The 21,580-nt window shown below is 51.8% G+C and overlaps 2 protein-coding genes across 9 annotated transcripts; one reads left to right on the forward strand and one right to left on the reverse strand.

The window, feature by feature from the left end:
* Positions 1-1,775: 1,775 nt before the first annotated feature.
* tstd3 (thiosulfate sulfurtransferase like domain containing 3) lies at positions 1,776-4,810 on the reverse strand. Its single transcript, XM_023813081.2, has 4 exons — positions 4,533-4,810; positions 4,082-4,267; positions 3,440-3,599; positions 1,776-2,553 (listed from the first exon to the last, which is right to left on the reverse strand). The coding sequence occupies exons 1-4, from the start codon at positions 4,660-4,662 to the stop codon at positions 2,487-2,489; spliced, it is 543 nt and encodes a 180-aa protein (XP_023668849.1). The 5' UTR covers positions 4,663-4,810; the 3' UTR covers positions 1,776-2,486.
* A 45-nt stretch (positions 4,811-4,855) lies between these two features.
* On the forward strand, positions 4,856-21,256 carry usp45 (ubiquitin specific peptidase 45). 8 transcript variants are annotated; one of them, XM_023813027.2, is made up of 18 exons: positions 4,856-4,996; positions 6,368-6,476; positions 6,775-6,938; positions 7,035-7,135; positions 9,038-9,138; positions 13,487-13,638; positions 14,064-14,159; positions 14,246-14,376; positions 15,942-16,029; positions 17,225-17,306; positions 17,466-17,557; positions 17,761-17,817; positions 17,897-18,022; positions 18,107-18,629; positions 18,736-18,836; positions 18,993-19,079; positions 19,205-19,334; positions 19,636-21,256. In XM_023813027.2, exons 2-18 carry the CDS (start codon positions 6,374-6,376, stop codon positions 19,764-19,766), a joined length of 2,265 nt encoding a protein of 754 aa, XP_023668795.1. In that variant the 5' UTR covers positions 4,856-4,996; positions 6,368-6,373; the 3' UTR covers positions 19,767-21,256. The 8 variants fall into 8 exon arrangements, with proteins under 8 accessions (XP_023668795.1, XP_023668799.1, XP_023668798.1 ...); XM_023813031.2 differs by lacking the exon at positions 4,856-4,996 and adding an exon at positions 5,214-5,471 and having other exon boundaries at positions 17,897-17,992; XM_023813030.2 differs by lacking the exon at positions 4,856-4,996 and adding an exon at positions 5,214-5,471 and having other exon boundaries at positions 13,490-13,638.
* The last annotated feature ends 324 nt before the right edge of the window (positions 21,257-21,580 follow it).

Below are 21,580 nucleotides of genomic sequence, written 5' to 3' on the forward strand. Positions count from 1 at the left end.
AAAGGGGAACTAAATGAAGACACTACTGTTTACATAACTAAAAAATCAGGTTTGGCCAGTGGACAGTTGAAGGAGCCTCTTTATGAGGCCTGTAAATAGCTCGTCTGGTCATGCCAAGTGGCACTTATCTGTGTCATTTGGCATCAGAGGAATTTAATATGGACCTGGGTGTGGGTGGTATGTGAGAGAACTGATAAACATTAATAGTTCATGAATAATGTGCTATTATACGATATGCAGTCATTTTCCAGTTGTTGTACCTGCCTTGTTGTCAAGGGAGATGTTTGTTGAAGACTCCTCTCCACAGTTGGAACAAACGATTAAGCATGGGCGTCATTGGGTCCGATCACTCGGGGGTACAGCCCCGAGTATTTTAAGCCTGGCCGAGTATTTCAGCCGCAATGCCAATCTTCCTTAAAAAACAAAATTGTCAAGCCCCAGGTTAACTCCACTTAGCCCTTGATCTTTTCCTTTTCAATAGCTAGAAACTCCCCGGTGGTTAAGGTTCACCCCTCCAACCTTGTGATTCGGTCTGGTGGACAACAGAGGAGGAATGTATGTGGCCATTTTAATCTGAAGGAAGCAGCAAAAAATCCCAGTTTGTGGATATGAGAAAGAAACAACCAGTTCCTTTATTAAACTGCTTAGGTCACATGATCGTGGGTCACATGGCTGATGGAGGAAGCGGCTGCCTATGGCTCTGTTTTCTTGAACCACCTTGGATGAGTCCGAACTGCACCCGGTCACATGGGCACCGACCCACGATGTAAGTCAGAGTTAATGTGGGGGCCGGGGTGACACCCCCCCAAAATCGGATCAAAAATTGGACCAAATGCCATTATGTAATGCAATTGTAATTTCCAGTTGCCAGAATTACTGTTACCATTAAGTTTAATGTTAAGAAACTGATGTTTAAATGATCTTCATGTTGGTATAAATCTATGACATAATGTCTGTCATAGTGTGTCAGCTGTCACCCCAGTATTTGCAGCAACCGTCCAATATTTCCATGCATCTCTTTGCCAGTCAATACCCCATTCAGTCTTTTAATTAATTCAGTTAATAAAGTGAGCTGGTGGTGAAATTTAACGAATACATGGAATGGCCGGGGTGCCCCTGAGCAGAGGTTTGGGGACTGAAGCGGTGTTCATCTAGCCGTCCAGCAAGATGTCAGTGACTTTTTGGAGAACAGAAAAAAAGTCTTGTTATATTTACTATGCTACTGTTAATTTATGTACGTTCTAATGTTGTGTGTTATTTCTTCTGGAGCAAATATACGCTTCCTGCCTAGACAAACAGCTTCAACCATGTAACTGCCTAAGGCTATACTACATATGAATCATAAGCATTATTATTTTATATGTACATTTTGTTTATTTTGCATCCTTAGTAGAAAGAAGGCAACAACAGCCAGCGTTTCTTCAGGTGCTCCTCCCCTGCAGCCATCCCAGTGCCTCCCGGCCGGATGCTGGGTAAACTGGCTGTTTGAGGTATGCAAACCCCCCTGACCTGCATGGTGCATAAGTATGAAACCTCTCACTGTGAGAGGCAGCAACTAAGCGGATTTGTTTCTAATTTTTCAAGCTTGATCCGAATCAGAATCAGTTTATTCACCAAATGTACACAAGAATTTGACCTGGCGTTCTGAGTGTAGTGTGAACGGCCAGCCGGAACCCCTTTGAAAGGCATTTAAATACCCGCAGTGAGTCACAGCTCTGTGGGCACCCAAGTGCTGGTGTTTATTTGCATCTCAGGTGTGCCGGCATAACACAAGCTTGCAGTACTTACGTCATTTTTTATTATTTCAGATAATACAACAAGCAGACAAAACAGATCACATCTGGGCCGCAGTGGCCCAGACTTTTTCCAGTTACATTTTTTTGTTGGGGGGGTGATTTCCCTCCTAGGGGTGGGTCACAATCAGGGGGACATTTCTCTGCATTTATGAGTGCAGGCGCCCCTGTCACTGTTCACAGATGCGTGTTTGGTTTTCAGAAGCTGAGGGGAAAAGGTCATCGTCAGACAGACCATGGTGGGGGAGGGGCAATGTAACATGATGCAGACACACTGGTACATCATAATTTTAGTATACAGAAGCTAACTCATTACACATTGAAGATTACCAGCTGAAAGTATAACAGAATGGGAACATCAGGGTATGCTTCATTAGCTACTAAACGTGCATTTGTTTTCACTACACAAGTGCATCAATAAGTACAGCAGGCAGGTGAGAAGAATCACTTTAAGAAGTGTCTCCTTTCACTTTTTGGAACTTTTTTTTCCCCATATGGTGAAATCAGTGCCCTCCCATACGGATTTAAATCAACGGTAATTTCAATCTGACCCATCACACGAGATGATTAGCCCTTATCAACCAATCATGAAATGGCAGTTTGCGTCCGCTTTAAGCCATCCCTCTAAAGGATCCATTTGCTCACTCTCCAGGAACAGATGATGACTATTCTGGGTTGGCTTGGAGAAGGCCTTCAGTGTTTAGTCCGTAACACCTCACGTTCAGCCCACTCCTCCCATCCGCCGGGATAATGCTGAACGCTGCACAGAACCAATTCGGGGGGTGGGGGGGGGGGGGATGGGTGGCGACAGCGTCACATAGTTTGCCACATAACCCCACTATGACAAATCGTAAAAGCTAAGATGAGAACTGGTAACAAACAGACAAAAAAACATCACCTGGAGTCACAGGCAATATTAGCATAATTTTCAGTTTTTCGTTTAGTTTTTATTTTATTTTAGTTTTATTTTATTTCTTTTCAAATCTAGCTTAGACATAGTTTGTTTTCAGTGTGGGTTTATTCATTTTTATTCGTTTTTTTAAAAGATATATTTCTGTTTAGTTTTTATATACTACACGCTAGAGAGATTATCTCTCTCGGCTGGCCTGGGAACGCCTTGGTATCCCCCCAGAGGAGCTGGAGGTGGCTGGGGGGACGGAGGTCTGGGCATCCCTGCTCAGACTGCTGCCCTCGCGACCCGACCCCGGATAAGCAGCAGACAATGGATAGATATTTTTGTTTCAGTCGTATCTTCCGTAATTTCAATTCTTGGGACAGAAAACTGAATTTGAATGTGTCTAATCTTTAGAGAATCCTACATGAATACACACGGTGCACATTATTTTCAAATGTTCCGGGTATTATTAATGGTAATGAAAGATAAATCATTACTTTAGATAAATAGTAGCAAACAACAGTAACAAGGTAATTAACGTTTGTTTTTATTTCAGTTAGTTCTGGAAGCAATATTTATAGTTTTCGTTTATCTGTAGTTTTTTGTATTTTGGTTTACAAAAATGCTGTTTTCTTATAGTCGTAATGTTTGTTTTCGCTAACGATAATAACCCTGGTCAGAGGGGAGGTCCCCAGGTTTTCTGTGTGATTCGGTGCATCTCTGAAGCACAACGTGCGCGTTTCTGACTTACTTGGAGTACCCTAAGGACACCGCTGTATCCAGAGCCTTCTTACTTCTGATACCTGCCAGGCAGGAGAACACAACCTGGTTGTTTGGGCGCGGCATGTCAGAGCCGTACTTCTCCCTGAAATCATCAGGAGTCAGCTGGAGTGCCTGGTTCACCTGCCCCACTGAGAATGGCACCAGATAGAGGCAGAGTTGGAGGCCAAGGTCACGCTTGCAGTGCACAAACAAGCTAAAATTACCGTCAAAGCCAGTGTGGTCAAGGTGCGTAGTAACACAAACTGTGAGGTCACTGCATGATTGAAATCAGGGTATAAGGTCACATAAAGATTCTGATCACAGCAGTCAAAGGAGGAGACATTGTGTTCAGCATAAACGATCAGAGGGAGTGTGGTTATAGGGTCAGAGGTCATGGGAACAAAACACTATTCCAGTTAGCCATCACACAATGCTGTCAGGATGCATGGTCAAAGAATGAACAAGGGCACAGTGTGCGGTCATGCTGGGAACACGATACTGGTGCAGAAAAATCAGCCAAGTACAGGAAGGAATGAGGAACAAGGGCGCCGGCAGGAAAATCACAAACAGACAAGTCACAGAGGTGCAAAGACACAGCGGTGGAATTAAAAACGACGAGAACTTAACTCACGGGGGACGTTAATTGACCCAGGAATGGATCCGTACTCCCTGAGTTCCCACGGCTCCCGGACGTCGATGACCACGCCAGTCCGGGTAGACAACAGCTGCTTTAGTTGCTGGTGGGACACCGTAAAGTCCGCCTGGGGTGCGGAGCTACAGCCGCGCAACACGTGCAGGGCAGCGGGGGTCCGCGGACCTGGCGGGACGCAGGCAAGCGTGGGTTCACACACGGCTCCAACCCAGCAGGCGACATTACCCAGGGTGATCCACGGGTGTACAGACACTGCCAAATGGACATTTTACAACTTGCCCTACCTTCGCAGAGGTTATACTAATTACAACACGTTTGACGAGGAGATTGCATGCCTTTTCCAACGTAAAAAACACGTATTTACGGTTTTACTGAGAAGTGCACAATATTTACTTAAAAAAGAGTTTAAGGTTGAGCTGTCAACACTTACAAAAGGCATAGTGAGTTCGAGCTTTCGATAAGCACGACAGTGTCCTAGAACAAGTTGGTGGAGTAAGGCTGCCATTTAACAGGACACGGTGAATCAGTCCCGTAAGCTTGAGACATTCTTTCAGAGACATTCCGAGTTGTTTTAGAATCCTAGGACGCGAAGCCAAGTCTGTGCAGAAAACTGATAGACACTTCCTCCGGGCGCTTTGCTGTCGCCGAGCTATGGGGCGCTCCCTGGACGGGACGCATGCGCGTACCGGCACCTCGTAAGGGCACTAGTGAGTCCCATGCATGCTGGATGTTGTAAGACCAGGACCGGAAAGCTAACACTGTCGGGGAACCCTCCATGTGACGGCAGTGTCTGGTATGAGAGAAAACTCTGGAGCAGCAGTATTTCGAGAATGGGATGCAGTGCCCCCCTAAACCTCCTCCATCGTGCCCGTAATTAACTATGCAAAGCAAAATGTACGGTAAACCTAATAAATAATAGCAATAATAATGTTCAAGTAAAATCTTTATGCTATATATAAAATATGAAATACTATTTAAATTGGCAACAAGATGTGTGCTTGATTGTATTTTATAAAACACTGCTTCTTGTTTTCTGTAGCCCCGTGTGACTCATATTTCTGTTATTAAAACGCGAGGCGAAGGCTCACACACCAGAGAGCCGTAGGCTCTGTTTGACTTGCCTGAGCTTCCGTGATGCGTCACCCGCCGACTTCCGGTGCATCAGTGTCACCGTCCGACGTTTGATGCAGATCTGAGTGTCCTCAAGTACGTTCAAGAAGTTCGCGGCGACACTCGGGACCCACTTTTCATAAAGCGCGTCCCGTACTTGTCCTTGGAAACGGACCGGGTGGCTCGAAAGATTACCTTTTGTAAAACCGTAGGGCCTTTTAGCCAGGAAGCTATTGCGAAGGGGTGCGGCAGAGGAAAGGTGAGTCGCCGGGCTTACATGGAGCAGGTCAGCCCGCCGGGCACCTCTTTAGCACAATGCCCAAAACCAGCGTCACTTAACCTTCATCTCTCTGAAGGGGGCGTCGCCCCACTGTTTATTAGTAACATGTGCCTGAAATATGCCCGAAGCAACTCGCGCTTCGGATTTTGACAGCTGAGGGGGAAGAGCGCAGGCTAAAACTTTGATATCAGACTCTTACCAACTGTACCACGCTGACCGGTTTGTCTTTGTTTTTTTTTTTGATGCTGCAATAAATAACTTTGGGAGGAGCGCGTGTGTTTCATAGTTTCATACTTGGGCGCCGACGTCATGATGCGTCGAATGTGTGGAGAGTCGTATACCGTTTAGGGAGCACCTTTTGCCCTTCATGAATTTTAACGCACTAAGTAAAGCTGAAGGCAGAAAATATCAAGTTTAAGGAAGTTAATAATGGTTACCGGCTAATCTTGGCCACGGGGAGGGTTTCTAAACCTCCCAGGTTTTCAGCAGAAGAGTTCGATTTCCTGAATAGTCATTTAGTCTATAAATATTTCCGGTTTTTTAATTTATTTTATTTTTATCCAGATTAAGAATGGGCAAAAACAAAAGTACATTTTAAAAGAAATACCTATACATCTGTACTGCATTTTAGTAACTCTTTTTTCTCGCGCTGGAATGTCGGCTCCATTGACAATGCAAATACAACGTGTATCCAAATAAATACATCTTTACGAGCCGTTGAGTAATGGACACATTTTATATGAAATGAGGAAGCGAGTTAATTTTGGTTACAGTAGTAGCTGTGGAACATGCCTTCATTAGTTTACCGGGGACGGCCGTTTGGGTGCGGCGTTTCAGCCTCTCCCGGGCAATGAGGTTTAGTTTCCCTTCCGCAGGCACCCATGAGGCTCAAAGACCCATTCTCCTTAAAACCCGCTGACATGACGAAGCGGACCAGCCGGCCGAAAAAAACTCGCGATGAGGAGTCCTCGGACGAGATCAGCGGTAAGGGTGTAAGCCGTATGCATTTGGGACGGCTGGGGAAATTTACTGTTAATCAGGGAAGATCACGCTTGGAGCTGTACTTTGCGCAGAGTGAATTTAGGCAGTCTTAATTTCCGAGCTGGCAGAGTGGATCCTGACAGTGTTTTTCTGAAGAAGGTTCACCTGGGAAACAGCTTCCACCCTCTGCATCATGAAACTGAGTAACCAGAGTGGGCATAACCACATGATGATCTAATTTATGCCACTGTTCATGGGGCGGCTGGCTGGTTTCACCTCTCACTGATCGTTGTTCCCCCAGGACTGACGTGTCAGCATGTCAGCAAGGCGGTGGACCTGAGTTCAGTGAAGAAGGCGGTCGCACAGAACTTGTGGTCAGTGTGTACAGACTGCCTGAGAGAGAGGACCGTGATCGAGGGCGAGCCCGCTGGGGATGTCCTCCTGTGTCTCAGGTGTGGCTTCCAGGTGAGGTAGTCGGCCCTCTCCAAGTTGGACTGCCACCATTGGCTGCAGTGGGGGGAACAAAATGGTCATACGGTGGCATCATGTCATCATCTGCAGGGCTGCAACCAGTCAGAAGTTCAGCACTCAGCCCGGCACCAGGTGGCGCTGCGTTCAGAATGTCACTGCATCTCCGTCAGCCTCAGCACGTGGAAGGCGTGGTGAGGACCGCCACTCGACCCAGAGTTCACGCAGATGTAACATGGCTGCCTCAAATGCTACAGTTCTGTAATGGGCCAGCAGGTGGCATAGTGGTAAAGGTCAAGCACTTGTAAGCTGAAGATTCGTAGTTTAATTCTCAAGAGGGGATATTTAACCTGAATCCCTTCTCTTATATTCTCAAGTGGGATATACAGTTACAAAGTATGTCCTGTATCACATACACCATATATAACAGGGTAAACAGTGTTAGGTTAACATGATTTTTATGTTTGCGTGGTTCTGTATCGGTACTGTGACATGTTAATCTAAGGTGACCCTTAGTAGTGCTCACAGCCTCTGGGGTGCTTAGTAATACTTTGTTTGGCTGCTTTCGGTTCTGGTTTCTTTGAGGTTTTTCCTGAATTTCAGTTTCAGATTCATCACGCAGAATTTGAATAACTATAGCAAACTGACACTGTGGGTCTCCTCAGAAGGCCGTAGTTTGCCATGGACATGGGCAAAGAGGACACCTGCGCTGCTTCCTTCAGACCAATGAGCAGTTTCTGTTCATATATTTGTTCCTCTGACTCCTCCCCCACTCTGCCTGACCAATGAGGTGATGGTGTCATCTTCCAATCAGAAGTCTCCTTGCCCTCTTCATGGAGGCTCATCCCCCTGCACTTTGGAGCCTCTTGTTAATCGCCTTTTCTGCCCCGCTGATCCTGATGGCCATCCTCTTGTGGACCAATCCAACTTAATGGGTCTCCCAGTAGCAGCTTCTCTCTGTCAGACACCCCTGAGGGCAGAGACACCTGACAGGATGCTTTTGGTGTGTGGTGGCTGGAAACACACACATACAGACACACACATACACACAGACACATACAGACACACATACATACACACACACATACACACACATACAGACACATACACATACACACACACATACAGACACATACACACACACATACAGACACACACACATACACACACACATACACACACACATACAGACAGACACACACACATACACACACACACATACACACACACATACAGACACACACACATACACACACACATACAGACACACATACAGACAGACACACCTACAGACAGACACACATACAGACACATACAGACACACACATACAGACACATACAGACACACACACATACAGACACATACAGACACACACATACAGACACATACAGACACACACACATACAGACACACACACATACAGACACACACACATACAGACACACACATACAGACACACACATACAGACACACACACATACAGACACACACACATACAGACACATACACATACAGACACACGCATACAGACACACACACACACATACAGACACACACACATACAGACACACACATACAGACACACACACACACACATACAGACACACACACATACAGACACACACACATACAGACACACGCATACAGACACACACATACACACACACACACGCATACAGACACACACACACACATACACATACACACACGCATACAGACACACACACATACAGACACACGCATACAGACACACACATACACACACACACACGCATACAGACACACACACACACATACACATACACACAGACACATACAGACACACACACACATACACATACACACACACACATACACATACACACAGACACATACAGACACACACACATACAGACACACACAAAGTGGTGCAGCACATGGTCGCCTTAATTGATTATTATCCTATTCTCTATATCTTTTGTCCAAAGCATCCCATAATAAGATGGCTGCCACTGTTTCCAGCTGGGCCCTAATAGCTAACGGGGATAAGTAAGCGAGCTGGGCGGCGTGTCATCAGGGCCGTTCACATGCCCTGTGCCTCCATGGTGTCCTGCAGGTGTTTGGAGTGTAACGAGGAGCTGTCCACACACTGCAACAAGAAGGTCCTGGCCCAAACACTGGACTTCCTGCAGAAGCACTCTGTGAAGGCAGCCTCAGGTAAGCGCTTGCCGAAGCCCGCTCCATCCGTACCAAGAGCCGATTCGTTATACCTCTCTGTGCCTCTGTAGAGGGCACATCCTCCTGATATCCTGTGGCGCCTCCTGGTGGCTGATGATGTGTCCTGCGTGGTGGAGCTGGCAATCGATCGCTCTGAGTACGGCCCTCTTGTGATGCTCAGGGATTAGTACCTACTTACGGAGCACCTTGGCTGGTGATGATGGAAGCTGGACGTTGGCTTTTGATGATACTGTATCTACTTTTGGACAGAGAGGTTGAGTAGATACCTTAGTTCAGGATATCCCAGCATGCATCACTGTACATGAGCTTTTCGGACAGTACCTGGAGTTTAAACCTCCTTGGGTCCAGGTCACAAGAAGCACAGTTCAGTGTGTAGCTGACACTGGAGCTCATGGCCCTGGGCCAGGGGTGTGCAGGCTGCTCTTACAGCTGTGGCACATTAGAGGCATACCAAGCTGTCCTCTGGAGGAGAAGGTGCCCCCTTGATGTCCTCGGAGGCTGTGGGTGGCTCACAGGGAGCCCGTCCCCCATGCCTGCAGGCCACGTCACGTGGGCTTCCCATGTCGCATGTCCAGCGCGGGCGCCCTCCGCCGGTCCCGTGATCGCACGCCGCAGCCTGTCTCTGCAGTTCCGGAACCCCTCCAGCAGGCTCCTCCCCCTTCCCCGTTCCGCTCTATCTGCCCCAGCTGCATTTCTGCCACCCGGCCGCTCCCATCAGTGCCGTCAGCAGCTCCGTGTGCTGCCCCGGCTGCGGTGGAGCTGCGGGAGCCGCAGCAGCTGCGTGTGTCCGACCCGCTGTCATGCCTGCCCCCCATCCCCAGGGTGCCCCGTCTGCTGCGTGCGGCGCTGGCCCCCGGGGGCTCGCTCGGGGTCACAGCACACGGAGTAATTTTGGATGCCCCTCCCTCGTAGCTGGCTGGGAGCCAGATCCTAGCCCAGGCGTTCCTTACGGAACAGGCGGCCTGTGGAGGAAGTGGTGCGCCTCTGGGAAGACTTCCCAGAATGCAGTGCGTGGTTAACTGGACCCTAGAGTAACTGCATGACAGTTTGCTGTGGTAGCCTGTGTTGATCTGCCTCATGGCATCTTCAAGTTTTTTATTTTGATGCTGCTTGGGCGACATAAAATTTTTCACTGCCCATACATTGTACCACAGTTTACGGTATTTTAATGCTCTTCCAGTCATTTGAAAACTTGCCAATACAATTTGCTGGATGGGGTATAACACATTGGCATAATATTAGGCCCAAGCCTGGTTTGGACTCACCGCTAAGCAGCAGTCATGCTTTTCCCGTTGCTGAAACGTGTCGGACGTCTCTGTACCTGGTCGTATTCAAACAGCTTCGTGCATGAAGCCGGGAAGCCGGGCGATTCCCCTTCCGCTCGCTCTCCTCCCCGTGCTGTAATGTCTCACGGCCCATGTGTACGGAGGAGCGCTCCTGCTGTCTCCCTCCATCCTGCGCCTCGCTGCCACCCCCGCATGTCACAGTTTCAGGGTAGCGGGGCATGGAGTGGTGCACAGGGGACCCTGGCATGGCGCCCCCCCGCGGTCCTTAAATGACCCACCGACGTTATCGTGGCCTGACGACTCGACAGCCATTGTCGGCGCCGCTGCGTGGCGGCTTGTGGAGCGAGCTGGTGAAATTGCATTTCTGCTGAAGGCCAGCGCCGCGGAAAGGATTGTACTACCTCCTCTTCCCGTGTACCCCCTGAACAAAAGAGCCCCAGCAAGAATTTAGAAGCCATTATAGTTTTATACAACAACGGCTTAGAGAAGAAAGAAAATCTATTAACTAGGCTCTTGTCAACAAGGCCTTCAGCTGGAGGACCTGGGTCCTGGAGGAGGGAGACTTGACCTCAGCGAGATGTGCAGGTTTGTATGGGCTCAGCACACAGCTGGGATTCTTTGTTGAGGAAATTAAAATGTTTCCCTGAATAGACATCAGTGGCTGGCGCTCGGCTATTTTGGCAGTTATTGTGCAGTATTGATTTTTCATCCACTCTCTTCCTTATAATTATGCCTCTCCCTGGTGGAACCGCCGCACACGACAGGATCGAGGGAGTTGTTTGCGTACCAGAGGCAAAACAAACACATTGTATTGTGTTAATTGAATTTTAAAAGGGAACAAAAAAAAAGAGTTGTCTTGCTGCCAGATAGTAAGGTCTGCGATATTGCGCTCTCTCGAGTAGGTGGGAGCTGTGACTCCATCAGCGGTAACTACGGCAGGCTTTTGACAGACGTCTGTAACCTTGATTTCCTGTGACTGCTCCAGTCCCCCCCCCCCGCCCCCCCCCCAGTAGCTCTGGCCTCCCCCGCCCCGCAGGGCACTCAGGGTGCTGTTTTTACTGCTGTTTTTGCCAAGCTGTATTTGACCCATGTCACATGGGGGTGACGGGGGCCTCTGTGGGCATCTGGCCATCAGACCCGGGGATGCGTCTTGGCCTCTGCTGCATCAACTCCCTGTTTCCTCAGTGTCGCTCCTTTGCTCCTTCACTTCTCCTTGCTCTGAACTATCCTCCATTTTAATGCTCTTGCCGTCTGATAACAAACTTTATTCCTGTGCTGCTGCTGACCTGCAGGTGGCGTAGTTGTTAAGGAGCCATTAGTCTTTGTCGGGTAATATGCCTTAAATCTCCCCGTGGATTTCCAATCTTGGTTAAAGGCACTGTCCCATCCAGCCATCTTCCTGACCAGTGCGCGGCCGCCATTATGATTGATAATTATGATAATTATGCTCATTATGATTATTAAGTTGATTCCTGACGAGGTAATTCTGCTGCCCTTTACAGAGGCTGCCCATTTTCCCATAGAGATTTTATTTGAATTTAGTTTCATGCTTTAAAAATAACCTTTTATATTCCTGGCCAGTGACTTGTATGTGAGCAGTAATACTGGGGCCAGTACGGCTCTGTGTGGGCCGTGATCACATGGGCTCTTTGTGCCCCCCCCCCCCCTTGTGCACATGCTGTGCTCTGGAACCTGTGGACAAAGCTGCCAGCATGTTGATGCTGCGTTTAGGCTGGATGGGGGTGGGGGGTGTGGTCCGTGCGGTGCCCCAAACCCCCCCCCCCTCCTCGCTGCTGCTGAGAGCCAGGTGGTGGAATGAGTCAAGCGTGGAGCCCAGTGAGGGCGACTCGGCCCGTCGCCGCCGTGGGGACGAGAAAAATCTGCTTTTTCCATATGCTGAGGCTGTGCCCCCCCCTCCCCCCGCCCACAGCTCCGTGCAGATGGCAGCGTGAACATTGTTTACCTTGAGTGCCCCTCGTCTCCAGATGCTCCGTGCGGACCCCTCCCCCCCCCCTCACCTGTTACGCACAGCTGGAGTGTCGAGGCAGAGCTTGTCGAACCCCAGACCGGTCTCGCCCCAGATCTTCGAGTGTCTCTCCTCTCCCAGCTTCCCATTCAAACCTTTGCCCCACGTCCTGCTCGGGCATCATAATGTCTGACTGGTTACCTTTACCTGTGACCCGCACAGATGGCGCTATGCTCCCGGTGGGGGGGGGGGAGGGGGTGCTAATGAGCTGCTAATGACAGCAGGCGTCACGCACCGTTAGCATCGCTGCTAAATGACCGTCACTGGCACAGAATGGCTGAGCCGCTCCAACAGCCAGAGGTTTTATTCCGGAGGTGCGATCGCACTGCGGGGCCCCCGCGTGGCCCCCAGGGTGGAGTCCGAGTTCCTCCATGCCTCCGGTGTGGCCCTTGGGGACTCGTGCGCCTCCCTCATCAGCTGCCTGCCTCATCCGTGGCGCAGCTGGGAATAGTGCAGCAGCACTAATAACTGCAGCCTGCCGCCCGTCCAGGTCTGTGGTTCCAGTGAGCCGGAAAAGCGCTTGTCTGTTCCTTTTGGGGGGGCACCGGTGATGGTGTGGCGAAGGCGCGGTGAAGCATCACGCGTTAAATCTGGAATTATCTGTGTGCATAGCGTGCCTGTTGAAGGAGCGCCGTGGAAACGTAAGGCTTTGAGGGCAGCTGGTTTGGAGTGTCTTGTGTATAATCTGGGACCCCTGACCCTCCCTGCCCTCGTTACTTCATTGGGGAGCACTCAGGATCGGGGGCCGGGCTCCACGCCGAGGTCCTCGGCTGGCGGGAACGTGTCCAGCTGCCGTCTAGGCTCTTGCTCCGGACTGTGGTCCGTCAACATCTGGGAGCGGCAGACAGGGGGCGCCAAAGCCGCCGTTTCTCCTTTGTCGATCTGTGTCGCGGGTCACGGCCAAGCCGCTGTCCTGCCTTCGCACGTCCTGAACCGTTTGCGCCCCGGTTGAATCTGAAACCTGCAGCTGCTTGCGGCCCCAAACCTTTGTGTGTGTGTGTTGCGTCCCTAAAAGCAGGGGGCCTGTCCAAAGTCATCAAGCTGAGAGAGGAGCCCTCGGAGACTGCGGAGTCCCTGCGAGGGAAGGCGGCCGGCAGCAGCAGCCTTATCCCCGTCAAGGGCATCAGCAACCTGGGAAACACCTGCTTCTTCAACGCAGTCATGCAGGTAGGTGTACGTGGGCCTCGAGCCGAGCCCTTTCCTGGCCCGGATGGGTGTATGATCATAACTTCAATATGGGCCTATAGACGGGAGTTCTCAAGCGCGGGGCAATCTCAGCTGGGGTGTCTGTGTAGTTTGAGGGCACACCCCCAACCCCCCCCTCAAAACTTGCTGTAAACATGTGTCCCTACAGAAATGCCAGCTGGCTGCTTGGAGCAGCCATGATTTAATGGGGCAGCTTAACGCTGGAAAATCCAAGCTGTTACTGGGAGAGTTCCCACCCGAGGCGCTTTTCCAGATCACAGGAAAGGGTTGCTGGCCTCCGCGGCGTTTCTTGTCGGAAGTGCGGCCCTCCGTATCGAAAGCGTCCATCGGGAGCACGGGGAAGCCTCCCCACTCCTGATCCATTACTGTGCCCCCCCCCCCCCCAGAACCTGTCCCAGACGCACCTCCTCAACGAGCTGATCCTGGAGGTGAAGGAGAAAGGGCACCGGCTGAAGATCTGCCCGCTTCCGGACGCCAACCTGGTAACGTGCCCCCGGCGTGGCCGCTCCCGCTCGCCTCGCGCCGTCACGCCGTCATGTGACCTCGCGCGTCGTCTCCCTCCGGTCAGGCCCCCCTGGTGGTCACCCTGCCCAGCCCGGAGCCCCTCACTTCCGCCCTGCTGCAGTTCCTCCACAGCATGAAGGAGCCGGGAAAAGGCCCAGTCCCCCCCAAAGGCCTCTTCAACCAGCTCTGCCAGAAGTATGTAGGAGGCCCCACGGGTCGCCGTGTGTCTGCGTCTGCGTCTGTGTCTGTGTCTGCGTCTGCGTCACTGCATCTGTGTCTGTGTTGCTGTGTCTGCATCTATGTGTGTCTGCATCGCTTTTTCTGTGTGGGTGTCTGTGTGCATATGTGTGTGTCTGCATTTAGGTGTCTGTGCATCTGTTTGCATGTGCTAGAGTGTCTGCATCACTGCGTGTGTCTGCATCACTGCATGCGTCTGCGTCTGTATCTGTGTGTGCCGGTGTCTCTCTGTGTGTCTGCGTGTTTGCATGTCTGCCTCCGTGTATGTCTGCATGTTTATCTGCGTCTTTGTGTGCCCGTGTCTGTCTGCGCGTGTCTGTCTGCGCTTGTCTGTCTGCGCGTGTCTGTCTGCGCGTGTCTGTCTGCGCTTGTCTGTCTGCGCGTGTCTGTCTGCGCATGTGGCTGGTGTCTTGCTCTGCGCTCATGTCCATGGCTGCACCTGCCGGGACGAGCATTTGGGAGCACGGCGGACATGCTGCACCTGCCGGCCCTCCGCTCCACTACAGAAAACCAACCACCCCCCCCCCCCCCCACCCACACCGCACACACGCACATGCCCAGCTGGTCTGCACACAGCTGCGCAAAGTTTGGTGAAGTATAGTCGCTGTTTGTGCTACCTGCCCTGCAATGTGTTACTGGCTGGATGAGGCCTGTGGGCTCTGGGCTGGGCGTTCGAACCACAGCCAGGAGCAGACCTGCTCCCCCACCATCACGTGACCGATGCACGTAGTTGCTCCCACGTCTGCATTCTCTCCAATGCCTGCTGCTAACTCATGTGCTGCTGATCACGGTAAGGCTGCAGCCAGACTGCACATCCCAGGCCCAGACTGTGCATCCCAGGCCCAGACTGCGCTGGCCCCCTGTCTGGCCCATTTGGATCGGCCTCTGAAGTTCTACTAATGTGGTGCTGACCGCTACCCCCTCACTGTGACCAGTGCCACACTGTGGTACCTTCCCAACTGGCATGTCGAGGCTCCCGGGGGATTAGGGTTCAGCGAAAAGCTTTTCCGCTCCTCATGGTGAGCTGACTGGGTGCTCAGTGCATCCCTGCGACCTGTGACCCAAACCGCAGGTTAGCGTTAATCTCTCTGCCAACAGAGTGCTGGTGGTGTGTGGAAAGTACAGTGGATGTAACATACCAGGTGGCCTTCTCTCTGCACATCTCTCTGCACATCTCTCTGCATGTCTATGTGCACATCTGTAAGCTTCCCTGTGTATTTAAAAATAAGGTATTACACTGTGATGCTTAACTTACCTACAGTTTCAGTGCGTCTGTGTGTGTGTTTGTGTGAGTGTGTGTGTAAGTGTGAGTGTGTGTAGCCGCACTGTGCCTCACAAACACATCCACCAGGTGCAGTGTGCTCAGGTCCTTGGAGCGTATTCACCTTCTGCTTGTGAGTGTCTCTCTCTTGGGGTGTGTGTGTGTGTGTGTGTGTGTGTGTGTCCACCTCCCCCCATTGTCTCTGATTCAGCCCATTCATTTGCATCTCACTCTGCCAGTCTGTGTGTCTCTCGCTCTCCAGGGCTCCGCGCTTTAAGGGATACCAGCAGCAGGACAGTCAGGAGCTGCTTCACTACCTGCTGGACTCCATCAGGATGGAGGAGACTAAGGTGAGAGTCACCCCCCCCCCCCCCCCCACCCCCCGGCTCCCAGTGTGTGTGGCATTGGTCTGCCGCACGTGCTGCCCTGTCTGCGGCAGCGTGATGCCTGTTCCTGCCCAGCACACACAGGCCCTTTGTCCCCAGCCACCGAGCGCCGTGTCTGGCCAGAGCGGGTGGGGATGGTGGGCCAAGCCGGTCCATTGTGTGCCTGGGAACCACACAGCTGCTTGGGGGCTTTGTGTTCAAGAGCTACCAGCAGGGGGTCCCGGCTGGGGTGATGGCGGCCGTCTCAGGATATACACACACAGCACAGGGTCCCGGCAGGGGAGAGGGCGCCCTCTGCTGATATACACACACACACAGCACAGGGTCCCGGCAGGGGAGAGGGCGCCCGCTGCTGATATACACACACAGCACAGGGTCCCGGCAGGGGAGAGGGCGCCCGCTGCTGATATACACACACAGCACGGGGTCCCGGCAGGGGAGAGGGCGCCCTCTGCTGATACACACACACAGCACGGGGTCCCGGCAGGGGAGAGGGCGCCCTCTGCTGATATACACACACACACAGCACAGGGTCCCGGCAGGGGAGAGGGCGCCCTCTGCTGATATACACACACAGCACGGGGTCCCGGCAGGGGAGAGGGCGCCCGCTGCTGATACACACACACAGCACGGGGTCCCGGCAGGGGAGAGGGCGCCCTCTGCTGATACACACACACAGCACGGGGTCCCGGCAGGGGAGAGGGCGCCCGCTGCTGATATACACACACAGCACAGGGTCCCGGCAGGGGAGAGGGCGCCCTCTGCTGATATACACACACAGCACGGGGTCCCGGCAGGGAAGAGGGCGCCCTCTGCTGATATACACACACAGCACAGGGTCCCGGCAGGGGAGAGGGCGCCCTCTGCTGATATACACACACACAATGCAGGTATGTGAAGAGTTATGGCCAAGACACCCAAACCTGCCCTGTTCTGTCAGCCTTGTGCTCTTTCATGAGTGGCGGCCATTGAACAGGTCTTCTCATTGCAGTCATGTGATCTGTTGTGGCGCACTTACACTTCTTATTAATTCAGACAGAAACATGTACAGTGTGTCCTTGCTGTCATTTCAGGTCCGTAAACTTGTGCTTAAGATGTCACAGCAGGTGCATCTTTTCATGATGTAAATTTCATTTTCTTCTGTTGTCATGTTCTGTAGCGCATCAAAGCCGGCATCCTGAAAGCATTTAACAACCCCACGGAAAAGACGGCAGACGAGGAGACCAAGAGGCAAGTGAAAGGTAGGCTGGCAGCAGCCATCGCACTCAAGCATGTACCAGTGGCGCCATCTGGTGGCTGAGGACTGTAAAGCTGTTAAAAGCCATCAGTAAGAGCAAAGTCATTCTGAACAGCTAGAAAAGCAGTCAGAGTGGTGACATCTGGATGTCGTTCCTTCTCAGCCTACGGGAAAGAGGGGGTGAAGATGAACTTTGTGGACCGGATCTTCGTCGGCGAATTGACCAACACCATCATGTGTGAAGTGTGTCAGCATGTGGGTATCTGCTGTTTGTTAGCATAACTGCGGATTTTCTGATAATTTCTAGCGGTACGATGAGTGTTTGGTTGGTGTTTTTCTTTCAGGACCATTAATGTATCAAAGGTGTGACTTGTGGTAACGGGGGGCTGCACAGGGACAATGTGGTGGAAAGGGGGGGGGGGGGGATCAGTGACAATAATGTGTGCTGGTTTCCCTAGATATCCACCGTGAAGGAGGCCTTCATAGACATCTCCCTTCCCATTATCGAGGAAAGGGTGAGTGAACCCCCCCCCCCCCAAAGTGACTCCTCATGTCCATGTGACCGTCTTTAATTATTATCATGCTTATTGTCAGAGCTCCAAACCCACCAACCCAGCGAGAAGCAGTAAAGGCAGCCGGGAGCTGGAAGCGCTGCTCCCCCGTGGCGATGAGACCCCCATGCCTCCCCAGGTCAGGAACGGCAAGAGGCCGGGCTCGCAGGTAATACCTGCGCTACCTGCAGGGGGCGTGCTTGGGCAAACTGACTGGCAGTTGGCTGCAGCTCTGTGTGTGTGTGTCTGTCAGCAGGTCAGTAGGTGCCTTGGGGTCCTGGGGGAGAGAGGCACCGACAGGAACCTTGGCCGCCAGGAGGAGCTGGGCGGTACGGCCCGGGGGGGCGGCTCAGGGGCCAGCGACAGGGACACGGGGCTGGAGGATAGCAGCAACGACGCAGACAGCGAGGCCTCTGAAAGTGAGTCTTCCTCCCGACTCCCGGGGGGCACCGTCTCCAGCCCGGCCTCCCTGAAGGTCCAGAAAGGGGGCGCCGTCCAGCAGCTGGTCAGTGCCGTTTCCAGGCTGGGCCTGGGCCCCGCCTGCGGCGAGCCACCTCCCTCGCACCTCCGCGGGGAGGAGCAGCCGCTGCCAGAGCGGCACCACCAGGGGGCATTTCAGGCGCTGTCTCACAGCTACACACCGTACTCCAAGGAGTGCTCCATACAATCCTGCCTGCACCAGTTCACCTCCGTCGAGCTCCTCATGGGGAACAACAAACTGCTGTGTGAGAACTGCACGGAAATGAGGCGGCGGCAGCTACGGCGGAGCCCTACAGGTAGGGGGCGATCTGCACCCAGCACCCTCATGAGGTCACCTTGACGACCGCGGTACAGCTCACAGACGGGCTGATATTGGAGTCTGATATTTGGGTTGCTTTCTAGGGGACAAAAAGACTGAGAAGGTTTACACCAGTGCCCGGAAGCAGATGCTGATCTCCATGCTGCCCCCAGTGGTCACTCTGCATCTCAAACGGTTCCATCAGGTCAGCGAGACCCTCCAGCAAAGGCCTTCCTTCCAGCCTTTGGTTGACATCTGCTGTCTTTTAAATGTGGCGTATAAATAAAGACGACTTCCACACACACTGACACTGTTTGCACTGGTGACTGATCTCTGGCTGCGTTTGCTTTGGTCTGTTCAGGCAGGAGTAAGTCTGCGCAAGGTCAATCGGCACGTCGATTTTCCCCTCGTCCTGGACCTGGCCCCATTCTGCTCTGCATCCTGCAAGGTACCAACGACCCCTACAGACCAGAGCCTGTCCCCCATCTGCCAGCAGGCCCTAAGTTTCCATTTCTAAGTTGTCTTCATGTGATATCAGCGGGCCATCTTAATCTCACACGTTCACGTCTGCAGAACATGGGGGCGGGCGAGCACGTGCTGTACAGCTTGTATGGGATCGTGGAGCACAGCGGGTCAATGCGGGGGGGCCACTACGCCGCGTACGTGAAGATCCGCTCACCTCAGCGCCGGGCCAGCCTGTCAGGTGAGGTCTTCGAACCCGGGTTCCCATCACCAACCATTATCGCATATCAGGAGAGCGTTGGTCTTGCTGATCAGACCTTCAGCCTGCAAGGTAAAGGTTAAGTCCTTTGCAGTGAAGATTTGACCAATAGGATGCCACCCTCCCCCCAAAGAAAAACCATACCCTAACCTTCCCTGAGGCACAAACATCACAGACATCTGCAATGGCGTGTCCTGCATAGGGTCATTTCCCTGGCAGTGCTCACTGCTCTTTCCAGTAGGGGGCCTCCTTGAGCGCATTAATGTATCCCCACTCTCTGCAGGTCCCAGGGAAGGCGGGGGCTCGTCGTCCGGCCAGTGGGTGTATGTGAGCGACACCAGCGTCCAGGTGGTGGCCGAGTCGAGAGTCCTCGGCTCTCAGGCCTACCTACTCTTTTACGAGGAGCTGCTGTAGGCTGCCCAAGTGCCCAAGCTCCTGTCAACCCCAGAGAGAGACTCCTGCGGGATCGTGCAGGTCCCTGCCCCTAGAAGAGCGCCCTGCACTGGCCAGTTACTCCTACAAAAACAGACAGGAGCGATGGATCTCAGCTGTGAGGGACACGTTCGACCTGTGCAGTGCATGCTGGGATCTCTCCTTCAGGGCTTATGTGATTCAGACGGCGCCTTTAAGTAAAGCCTGTCTTTATGCTGACTGGCGGCCATGGCGGGGATTAAAGGTGCCCTCTCTGTCTCTCTGGTGCACAGAGAGCCCTGCCTGTAGTTTACAGAATGAGGTGCTGCTGTGAAAATAATATCGTGGGTTATTTTGGAAGAATGTATGCATGTGTGTCATTCGTTGTCTGTGCCTAGTGTGTGTGCTTCCAGATGGCACCACAGCGCTGGTATCTATCCGGCTTCAAGACTCTGCTGCTCCTCACACGGTTCTGCTGTCTCCTGTTGGCTCTCGCCATCCATATTCCTCCTGTTACTCAGGGGCACTGACCAGCAGACACAATGCAAGCTTGCAGAGCAGTTTGGTCATTAATTTATCCATTTATTCAAAGTCTAGATGGTTCTGATTTTTATTTTATTTTTTACATTAAATCACCAGTATCTGATGCAAAAAATAATTATCTACAGATTATTTTGGAAAGGAATGTATCTGGTAACTTGTGTTCAGAGCTGTCTTCTCCCTGCTGTGTTATTATATATAATTTGTCAAAAATGTTCTTCTAACTTGCTAGTGATTCTTTGCCAGTAAACAAGAGTTAATTACCCACTGGACAAACATGAAATGGAAGGAGATGATGGGCATTTTTGCTCTGGCCTCATGCTGCTTGTGTGTCACCCAAAGGTTCTCTGTGATCTTGAATACTCAGCACCTTTCCTTATTGGTTCCTTTTTTTTTTGGCCACACTGCTTCCTCCTTCACGGCTGAATGTTGTCTTCACTGCAGAACAGTTTTTTTTTTTTTTTTTGCTCTGAAATCCCAGCTTTTAAAATTCCACGTCTGTTTAAAAATGCTTGAATTCACAGCTTCCGTGTGCTGCCTCATCGCTCTTTGCCAAGCAGACAGCCCTGCGAACTGGAGAATGTTTATCGTCCAAATCTGCAGGATTCCGTGTCTGTCGGTACACTCAGTCGGCACACGTTACGGCGTGGCGCCTCTGATCTGCCGCGACTGCAGCCGAGCCGTGCTGTTTGGGGACATGTCTGGAGCTGGTGCAGGAGAGGTGGGTGTGGATGGAGGAAAAGGGCACCGTCAGAAAAATCTCATGCACTGCCACACGCGTCAAACCAACGCTAACGGTCCAGCATGGTGTCGGACAATGGCTAAATCTTTCAGACGTCTATTTATAAATTTAGTATGCCAAGGGATGTTTTTTCAAAGGTTAAAGATGATCTGTTATGCACGGCCTGCTTGTCTTGATTAAATGTGGGCCCTGGGGCCATTGTGCATACCCAGTCCGATCTTAGCGCCTCTCCCTGGATGCAGCAGCAGTGCTCTGTTAGGACACATTTTCCACTCAGCGATGGGTCCTGCTCAAAGTCTGCCTGCAGAGCAGTTACCGGGACCGTCCTCTCAAGGCTGAGCCTACGAAGGATGAGCTCATTAAGAAAAGTGTCGGATTTTTCTGAAACGACTCCTGAATACGGCCAGTGTTGGAGACAGCTGAGGTTTGTAGTGTGGTAAATAAAAGGGGAATATGAAACAAAGGGAAATGAAAAGAGCTCTCTTGGGTTGTGAAAAGTGTGTAAGACTGTTTCAGTGTCTCAACCAGTCTAGAG

This window comes from Paramormyrops kingsleyae, chromosome 9, assembly GCF_048594095.1.
Source record: "Paramormyrops kingsleyae isolate MSU_618 chromosome 9, PKINGS_0.4, whole genome shotgun sequence".
In the NCBI taxonomy this organism is placed as follows: Eukaryota; Metazoa; Chordata; class Actinopteri; order Osteoglossiformes; family Mormyridae; genus Paramormyrops; species Paramormyrops kingsleyae.

Bases quoted from the DNA above. Each gene is read 5' to 3' on its own strand.
- tstd3 (XM_023813081.2), bottom strand. From the start codon at position 4,662: ATGTCTCTGAAAGAATGTCTCAAGCTTACGGGACTGATTCACCGTGTC. The intron at 4,268-4,532 runs GTAAGTGTTGAC...GCGTCCCGCCAG, and splicing joins TCGAACTCACTATGCCTTTT to GTCCGCGGACCCCCGCTGCC. The intron at 2,554-3,439 runs GTAAGTCAGAAA...GGTTCTGTGCAG, and splicing joins GTGTCCTTAGGGTACTCCAA to CGTTCAGCATTATCCCGGCG.
- usp45 (XM_023813027.2), top strand. From the start codon at position 6,374: ATGAGGCTCAAAGACCCATTCTCCTTAAAACCCGCTGACATGACGAAG. The intron at 9,139-13,486 runs GTAAGCGCTTGC...CGTCCCTAAAAG, and splicing joins CTCTGTGAAGGCAGCCTCAG to CAGGGGGCCTGTCCAAAGTC. The intron at 17,558-17,760 runs GTGGGTATCTGC...TGGTTTCCCTAG, and splicing joins TGTGTGAAGTGTGTCAGCAT to ATATCCACCGTGAAGGAGGC.